At 42.0% G+C, this 10,254-nt stretch overlaps 1 protein-coding gene across 1 annotated transcript; it reads left to right on the top strand.

Moving 5' to 3' along the window:
- Positions 1 to 1,162: 1,162 nt before the first annotated feature.
- On the top strand, positions 1,163 to 10,177 carry LOC125892861 (uncharacterized). The gene is made up of 3 exons (XM_049583182.1): positions 1,163 to 1,257; positions 2,532 to 2,829; positions 5,796 to 10,177. Exons 2-3 carry the CDS (start codon positions 2,811 to 2,813, stop codon positions 7,289 to 7,291), a joined length of 1,515 nt encoding a protein of 504 aa, XP_049439139.1. The 5' UTR covers positions 1,163 to 1,257; positions 2,532 to 2,810; the 3' UTR covers positions 7,292 to 10,177.
- The last annotated feature ends 77 nt before the right edge of the window (positions 10,178 to 10,254 follow it).

Raw genomic sequence — 10,254 nt, 5'->3', positions numbered from 1 at the left:
CTCCCAAACAACTTAAAGGGATAGTGCACCCAAAAATGAAAATTCAGCCATTATCTACTCACCCATATGCCGATGGAGGCCCTGGTGAAGTTTTAGAGTCCTCACATCCCTTGCGGAGATCGGCGGGGGGAGCAGCTAGCACACCTAATGGCTGACGGCGCCCCAGACTAACGTCCAAGAACACAAAATTGAATCGACAAAGTATCTGCATACTGCTCATCTGTAGTGATACAAGTGTCCTGAAGCCCTGTCATAAAAAGTTGTTTTGATAAACGTCATTTGAACTGGCCTGTAGCCTGTAGCTCTGACTGCTTCTCTGTGCTCCGCGCTCACGTGTGCACGCTCAGGGTGATCAGTGATGCACGGTTTCTGAAGAGCAGCAGTCTCGTCAGTGCTGATTCTCAAGTGCAGGCATCGCCAATTCCCAGTCTGAGCAGCAAAGACTTTCCTCATCCGTTGGCATTGCTTTGCATTTGAAACAACTACTACAAACAGCTGGTTGAGGGTTAGGCTCATGAGCTGCGGCGGCTGCTTCGTCCAGTAGTTCCGCATCCGTATACTCGGGCTCAAACAAATACGGCTCAACAAAGAAATGCTGTTCCTCTTCAGTTTCAAAGTCTTCAGACATGTTGGGCTGTCCTTTGCTAAAAGACCCTAGTGCAAATTATCTTTTAGCCACTGTGGTTACTGTTGTCTCCCCCTGTGGTGCACGTGTCATGTGATGTAAATACAGGTGAGCAAAACTCATGCTTTCGCTGGTCTCGCGCAAGCGTGCACACGTGAATGCGGAGCACAGAGAAGCAGTCAGAGCTACAGGCTACAGTGAGACTAAAAACAGAGTTCATATGACGTTTTTCGAAACAACTTTTTATGTCGGGGCTGCAGCACATTTGGATCACTATGGATGAGCAGTATGAAGATACTTTGTGGCCAGCCATTAGATGTGCTAGCCGCTCCACCTGCCGATCTCCGCAAGGGATGTGAGGACTCTAAAACTTCACCAGGGCCTCCGTCGGCATATGGGTAGTTGACGTTTAAATCTGCATGTGAACAACAGTGTTTTCATTTGGTCTCTATTAACCTACATACAAATTTCTTAGGAAAATGGTGATACTAACAGTCTGTTCATTAAAGAGCAGAAGTTAAAATAGACTTTTTTGTTTTTTGTTTTTTTTTTACAAAATAGTCATGATGTAAGTTAAAGCTGCAAGAAGCAACGATCGGGCCCTGGCACCACTGTGAGCGGCAGGGATACAGGTAGGTTGCTGGCTGATGCGGCTTTTCATTTCTGTGGCAGTTAGAAACAGCATGCAGGAGTGAGATGGTATATCCTTCGAGAGCGTGGGCGCTGAAATGACCTATTTCACAATTTATACCACTTCCTGTGTCCACAATGTGGTGCTGGAGAACACACTAATTATATGTCATGTTGCTGTAAATGACCATGATGACACCATGTAAATTCCATGTAAATCAAAAGATAATTGTCTACCAAGTCATCTGTTTCACATGTGGAGGCCTTTAGGTGAGGAGTCTTATAAAACAAGTAAAAGGACTGTAACCAGAGCCACATAAATGGCTTGTAGAATACGAGATTCTTTCTTTTCCCCAATCTGTTCAAAATTCAACAGGCTGCCATTTATGTTCTAATACTGCCATCTAGTGGTCTTGTAGGAGAACACATTATGAACTGAATAAGATGACCAGTATGATATTGTAAACAAGCTACATTTATTCTCATTCTAGTAACCAGTAGTCTACAAGCTGAACATAGGTTGGTTTATTGTTTTATTTATTCAGAAAACAGTGTTTTTCAGTTTTGTGGAAAGATTAGTTGATTGTGATGTTTTTTTTTATTACTCCATAGAGCTTTAAGGTGTGCACAGTGTGACACTGTTTTCTATGTTGTTGCCTGTTATAAATAAATGATAACTGTAGACAGTAAATGTGAATGTGTAGCAGGTGCTAGGTGTATTTAGTATAGATATTCAGACACCTCATAAGTGAGCTAGACAGACATTCCCCTGTTCATTACTGTGCACAAATGTACTGTATGTACTGAGGCCTCAACCTCAAAACACCCTCTGGTGCTGGTGGATAGAAACCTCCCGCAAGAGTTCACGTTATGTGCACTGTTGTTGTTTTTTTTTAATTATGTGGAAGGGATGCCCCCATCTTCCACTTTAGCACCTGCCCTGTGAATTGTCTGTGTATGGCACTGCTACAGCGACATACACATAAGCGCACTGGCACATTTCCCTATCCTTCTGTGTTTCACTGCATGGAAAAGGATGAGAGCACCTTTAATGAGAATGCTTAATAATTCCATGGACAAGGTGAGAAAAGTGGGATAAGTCCACTGGAGCTGTTTCCCTGATTGAAAGAGCTCCAGGTATGACAGCAAAACACTGAATTAACTAACAGAACAAGACAAACAATGCGCACCATCATGTTGAGGCAGCCATCAGCGGTGCCATCTTGACAGCAGGATGAGAAGAAACCATGATAGATGACAGATGACTTTGGTACAGGAATGCTGCCTCACATGTGACACTGGATAGCAGCATAGTGAAGAGGTCATGGAGATAAGGACAGGATCATCTGGAGGATGGATGCAAAAAGGACGAACCGGTAGTGGGTGTGTCCTGTAGTGGCTGCTGTCACATAAACAGGGAAAAAAGAACCACTTTCAACCACATCTTATGACTCACAGGAGTGCTGTCAACTCACTTAGGACTCAGGTCTGAAGAAAGCCTGACATAACTCCTGGGGAAGAGGATTCTTCAGTCTACTGCCTATTCCAGAACAACATGGCACCGACTAAACTGGGTAAATCTGCATTTTCATTCATTCACTCATTTAATTTTTTTTATATTATTGCATTGCATTCATGGTTGCTTCCTTTGCTTGTGCAAACTGTGCTTCAAAAGCACAATTAGTAGTGTAAATGTGCTTCTCTTGTAATTATTCTTTGAGTTATTTTATTTTCTACATGCTTAGCATACAAATCCTTTGTAATGACTTTGGAGGGCTTACAATTTAGACCTTTTTTTCTACTTTTACTACCACGGTCGTAGTTTAAAATCATATGCAGGGTGAGAGCAGATAGGAATCACTGTAGTATGCTGTCTCTGCTGGGTAAACCTGATTAACCAGTCAGTTCAGAGTCTCTGATTGCAGGCTTGTCACACCTAACAAGGGCAACTTTACTTACTTACAAAGCTCAACAGAAAGTCATTTGAGTCTTTCAGAGGTAAATATGAGTGAAAATATAGGAATCTGCTATTCTGTTAAACATTTGGCCAGTCATTGAAAGGTTTCACATTTCATGTATAATCATGTCAACCCAGGGCACCCACTAGCTCACCTGGTAGAGCGGGCCCCTCATATACAAAGGCCATGTCCTTGTAGCCCTTTGCTGTATGTCATACCCTCTCTCTCCCCCTTTCCTATCCAATAAAGGCAAAATGCCAAAAAATAATCTTAGAAAAATCATGTAGACCAGGGGCTGTATTCACTAACATTCTAAGAACACTCTCAGAGAGCTCCTAACTTAGCCTAAATACTTTTAGTAAAGAGTCTTAGCTTAGGAGTGATTTAGGAAGACTCTCAGAGCAACTCTGAACAAGGAAGAGACAGAAACTTTCACCATAGTGAGGAGGTGTGGTTGACCCTGCCACTAGGTGTGATACATTCTTTTAATAGATGTGATTGGTTGTCATAGACACACCCCTTTGTGAGCCTGCAAGGTGTGGACATCCAGTGGAAATGAAATGAACTGCTAACTGTGAAAGTTAAGCATTGTTAGTGTGATCACTCTGCTGATAGAAGGATTTGACAGACCCAAATCATTAATAGTGCATTTCTCCAGTTTTCCAAATATCTTAGTATTTTGATCATTTTTATTTCTGGCATTTTAGCATTAGGTGGGAAATACGCGCGTATCCCTATGATATCAACCACACATATTATCCTTGCAGGATCTAATCTGTGGCATTTCATTTACTCACTGTCATCCAGTGTTTGGAGGATATTTCTCTGCCCTCTTTGTGATTTTACCATTTTCTTCTCTGCTTGAGAAACTTTTAAGTCTTTTAAAAGTCCTCCTCTCTGCTCCTAACAGTTTTCACCTCAGGAGCTCTTTTAAGGTCTAAGATGCTCTGTAGATAACTTTTATTTGTACAAGGAGGGGACGTTCTGAAAAATGTCACAATAATAAGTATTTTCTTTTTGTCACTAGGAGTAACTCTTTGTTCTAGGAGGCTTTGTGAATACGGCCCAGAAGAGCAACTATACGACAAAGGGCCGGGTCAAGGGCGGGTGTTGGGCAAATTACTCTCAAAATGTAATATATTACATATTACTTGTTACCTTCATTTCAAAGTAAAATGTTACTTCACAACATTCCACTCTGTGTAAAGTAATAAGTTACTCATTACACTACTTTTGCATTACTTTGATCAAAATTACCTCAGAAGAACTAATGTTGATTTTAAAAGGATGAGGGTCATGTTGTTTCACAGCAGATAATCAAAGCACAGGAGCTCCAGTTTATTACATTTAATTTCAAATCCAGTGCTGCACAGTCCTGACCCATTAATGCATTCACATACAGTGGTTACCACTTTGTATTAAAGTGAAAAAAAAAAGATACAAAGCGATTAAATACCCTAGACCTTTTAAAATAAATGAGTAGCCTTGGATACAGGGAGGGTCAGGCAGAGGATCAAAGTCTTGTAATTATGAGATATGGCTCAATATTTGTGGGCCTATGATATGAAAAACAAAAAACAAATGTTGAGGTTGGCACAACAAACAGAATGGCATGCGATTAAGTCATTTTGACAAGTGCTGATTAAGACACTGGAGCTGGAAGACACATCTGCCGGTTCCTGGTGCGCCCGTCAGTTACAGCAGCATCAGAGAGAGAGTTATCATAAGAACTGGACTGTGTGCCTGTGTTGCTCTCTTATCCCCGCTGAATTTCAGGCAGCCTTAGGATGCAAAAGCAGAACAAGACATGTTGTACGTTGTTATATTGATGGAAACACACTGAACATGACAATGCACAGTATGACATGACCCAGCTGTGTTGACCCCCAGCATCTTTCTATAATGTTTTTTGTAGTGACATGACAAGACACATGACATGCGGTGCATGCTGCTGTGTTTATCTCAGGGCGCAGCTGTCTGGCCTTGAAAAACAGGCGCTCGGGAACGCTTGCACATTTCTAAGGCACTGTTCTTGCTTTTGAGCGCCTTGTATGTGTTTATATTAAAAACAGTGAAATTGAGGGTGCAAAAAACATGGCATGTGTGCGGGACCTTAATTGCCCTTCACTTTACTATGCGAAAGACAATCATAGAAATCAATAAAATCAATAAACAGTATATTGCAGTAATTAAGTACATAATCTGCTATTAATCAGGACACCACACTTAACAAGTAATTAACATATCCATCAATCAACCAAAGTTCTATCTAGCTATCACAGTGTCAAATGAAATAACACTCCATCAGATGGTAAATGGACCTGCATTTGTATAGTGCCTTTCTAGTCATCTGACCACTCAAAGTGCTTTATACACTACAAGTCACATTCACCCACTCACACACTGATGGAACAGCCATTGGGAGCAATTTGGGGTTCAGTATCTTGCTCAAGGATACTTTGACATGCAGACTGGAGGAGCTGGGGATTGAACCAATCTTTTGATTGGTCGATGACCTGCTCTACCTCTAAGCCACAGCCGCCCCATCAGTGGCTGACAGTTTTGTCCTTGTCTTGTTTCAGGAGCCTGGAGTCCTTTAACAGAGGCAGCTGTGGGGTTTGCACTGGGAGCAGTGGGAGGTTCCATACTAGGAGCCACAGAGGATCCAGTGGACAAGATCCTGTCAGTGATGACTTCTGCAGGCCCACTGAAACCAGTGATGGAGGAAGTCAGGACAGTGGGTGCCCTCGGGCTGGGGACCCTTCTTGGAGCCACAGCTTTGACCACTGTGATGACCTCAGTCGTAGCTGGTGTGATTTTGGCAGCAGTGGTAGCTTCAGTATTTGTGGCCATGAGAAGCTGCGGTGCCTCCCACACAGACTCTGCTGGTATGTGGGCATCAGCAGCACTTGCTGGGGCCTTTGGGACCACTCTCAGTGGAGCCACGCTTGGGATTACTATTGAATGGATTGTGAGGGCCTATGGCATGGTGGGCCTCCTGTGGGTGCTGAGCATATTCACCATGCTCAAACCGCCCCTGCACTTTGTATTTAAATTCCTCTGGAAGCAGGGAGAGGCCTGTTGCACTCTGGGATCTACCGTCTGGGACAGGGACAGGAAACAGATGGAGGTTACAGAGTTGCAGCACAGGCAGAGAGCAGCTAGGCAGATAGAGCAGACGATACTGACGCTGGAGAAGGGAGGCAGCACCGGTGGGATGGAGAATAAGACAACATGGGCCAATGAGCGAAGGCAGAGAGAGGAGATAGAAAGGAGAAAGATAGAGAGTGAAGAGGCAGAGATGGAGCAAAGAACAATCCAAGACTGGATCACCACGGTGGTGATCAAATACGTGGACTTCTTGGCTTTCTCTGGGATTCCAATGACAGTGGTTGCCATAGTAACATCAGGGTTGGGGGTGTTTGGTTACGGAGGCCACCAATCTGTGTTTATAGTGCTTCTGGCTTTGGTTGTAGTCATAGCCTATTTGCTTATGAAATCTTCTGACTTTAAGTTCTGGATGTTGATAGGTTGCATGGCAATGCTTGCTACATTTGTCATTGCCTTACTCACCCTACATGCCGGGCAGGTGGTTGTAACAGCTGCCATGAAGATGCAAGCAGCAGGACAGAGTCAGTCCACAGAAAACATCAGTGCTCGTATGAACTACCAATCCTCTCTGGAAGCTTTGAACGCAGCTGTCTTTGTGGCAAAATTATTTGAGCTGGGTTTAGGGGCTACAGTGGGGGGTCCGCTGGTGAGGCGAGCAGCTGGAGAGGTGAAAGTTATAGCAGGGGCGGCTTCAGTTGCGGGGGGTTTACTTGTTGGGTTGGAGGTTTTAGGCCCGGTTCTGGGAGAAGGGGGGAAAGCTGGGGCAATGCTGGGGGTGGTGGGGGCAGCGGGGGTGTCTGTGGGTGCAGCTGCAGCCTTGGCTGGAAGGTGGTCCTCATGGCTAGGAACTTTAGGAACAATAGCAGGGTTGGTCATAGGAGCATTAGGGGTAGGAAAATGGCATATTGTTAACATTGGATTGCAGCTGCCTGTTGCCTATATCTTCTCTATGACCAATCCCTTTTAACACAACAACCATAAGCCGACTGTCAAACATGTTGTCAAAGCACTAGGAGTTACCAGTGTGTCATTTGCACTAGTTACCTGTTTTGAGTTAATTGAAAGGATAAGTGTAGTTATATTCCATATTTTTCCCTACAATTAACAAATCCCATGTGTAGAGCCAAACCAACAGTGAAGGTATTGTAATAACAAGTATAATATATTCTTCCTCTATGCCAAATGATGACTATGAAAAATGCATCAGTGAGTTACATTGGGTATGTTTACATGCACACTAATAGTGCCCTATCAGCCTTACTAAGAATAACTAATGGCCCCCTTCTAGCTGCTAACTCAGGTAATTGCTCCATCTTCTTGCTCCTAGATCTAATTGTAGCCTTTCACAGTGTGGGTTACTCTACTATCATTCACAGAGTTAAGGAATATGTGGGCATCTCTGATCCTGCTTTAAACTGGTTCCCTTCATATTTATCCAAAAGATCATTCTTTGTCTATGTCAGCAACTCATTTTCTTCCTTGGCCCACATCACTTGACCAGCATTATTTCTCCTTATCTTGGCCCACTGGCCCCCTTTGTTAACCCACATGTTAAAAATTATATTTGTTATACTTGATTCAGAATTGAAGTTTGACAAACAAATCAACCAAGTAGTAAAATTAAGTTTCATGCCGCTGCACATCATCTCCAAACTCAGATCAATTCTCTGTACTTCTTACCTAGAGAAAGTCATTCACGCCTTCATATCTTCCTCTGCTTTGATTACTGCAACTCATTATATACCTGGGAATAATTCTGGACAATAAACTCAATTTCGATCAGCACACCAGAGACATACAAAAAAAGGAGCCAACAAAGACTGTCAGCTATCCGAAAACTCAAAGGACTCTATGTCGCCCCCCATCTACTGCTACTTCTGTACCAAAGCATCATTCATTGTTTCCTCACCATGCTTTCTGTCACCAATCGGGCCAAACTGACACACATCACACACACCGCTTCCAAAATCATTGGTCTTCCCACACCCAACCTCACAGAGTTAAATAACAGGTCCATTACACGCTTTGCAAAATCAATAGAATGGAACACCACACATCCACTCAACCAATACCTCATCCCATTACCCTCAGGACGCAGGTACCGAACACTTAAACTCAGGAAAGCTTGACTCTGGAAGAGCCTGATCCCAGCAGCCATAGCTGCGCTGAACAAGAGATCCCATTGACTCAAAGTGACCACCTCTGTGAATGAATGTGATGTTTGTGATGTCTGTGATATGTCTGTACCTGTGATATTTGTGATCGATCTCTGTAAATGTACAGTTAGTCTAAAGTAAGTCTAAGTCTAGTCTAAGTCTATATGTTGGCATTACTCAGTCTTCTTTCTCCTGTCTTCAGAAAGTCCAAAATGCAGTCCTGAGATCCAGGACTAAGTATTACAGGTACAAGACTTTCTTTGTCACTGCCCCCAAAGTCTGGAATTCTCCTCCTCCCACCATCTGATTCTCCCCCACCACTGAGATTTTCAAGAGTCAGTATAAAACACACTTGTACTCACTACCCGTTAATTGTGCATAATGTGATTGTCATTATTGCTGTTACTGTCACAGTGTGGTGACAGTATAAAAACATCACTGATGCAGTTTTTTGCTATTGGTGCAATAATCCTGGTAATGACATGTTATCATTGTTGTTATTATTATTTTGTTACTATTATCACTCAGATTCTTTTGTTTCTCCTTCAGTTGTACACTTTTCTCTGTGTGTGCTATAAGAGCACTTTGGGTCAACTCTGTGTTTAAAGTGTTACATAACTAAAGTTGATTTGACTTGACTATTATTGTGAATATATCAATTTTCTGAATTTGATGCAAGTGGCATGAACAGCATATTCTGTTTAGATATTCCAAATTAGGCCATTATTTTCAAATTTAGATTTTTTCTTAGAAAGTGGAGTATGGAAATATTTTAATAGATTTTAATAGCATTATTTAGTCATGTACTGTATACAGCACATGCCTGTGGGACTGTCCAGTCAAGCATTGCATCACTTTGAGGGCAGAAAGTGCATCCTCATCCTCAGCAGTTACATCCTCAAGCTCTTGCAGGAAATCTGGAACATCTTTTAGGAGCTCCTAGATTTTGCACATTTCAAGAAGGTGGTTGAAGAATTGAAAGATGGAAGGTGTGTTTGCTCAATCCAACAAGTCCTGCAGCGGAAACTTTGAAAAAGTCATATTATGATGCAAAGAAGCAAAATGACAAGCAGCTCTAACTGTTCCACTTTTCTGTTTTAAGAAGTGATACATCAACAACATGTTAAAAAAACAATTAATCTGAGTATGCAGGGTGATATACAGGAGTTTTATTGGAATATTCTTTTTTTTTTTTTATCAGCTACGTAAACACCTTAGTAGGAATATTACCTTTTTCAGAATATGGGCAAAAAATAGAATATTTTGTGTGTAAAAATGTAGTCACTGTTGCACTGGGTGACATGTTCCGTCATTACCATGAACACACACACACACACACACACACACACACACACTGTATTTCATACACTATGATGACTTAATCCCATATACACCATGCTTTTGCAAAGTAGAGCACATCATGTGGATTCATCCAAAAACATGTGGATTCATCCAAAAAATAAGCCTTTTTTTTTTTAAAGATGAAACTTTTATTTTATTTTATTTATTTACATCTTCACTAGGAACCAGTGGGCTTGGGGCTGAATGCCACAGAGAGAGTAGGGATGTCATAAAGTATTGAGACATGCACAAACACATTGAAGGTTTTGTTTTTTTCATAAGATTTTTAACCATAAGAAAAAAAAAAAAGAGTAACATTCTGACTGGTCCTTTAAAACTAAACTCCACCCACTTTTGACCAGGCAGGGGCTCAGGTGAACACTGGCAGAAATGCAAGTTAGTTTGTAGATGCATACTGATGCAAGACAACAGA

This window comes from Epinephelus fuscoguttatus, linkage group LG8 (assembly GCF_011397635.1).
Source record: "Epinephelus fuscoguttatus linkage group LG8, E.fuscoguttatus.final_Chr_v1".
In the NCBI taxonomy this organism is placed as follows: Eukaryota; Metazoa; Chordata; class Actinopteri; order Perciformes; family Serranidae; genus Epinephelus; species Epinephelus fuscoguttatus.
Note: the sequence above shows the minus strand (reverse complement) of the source record. Positions and strands in the feature narration are given on the sequence as shown.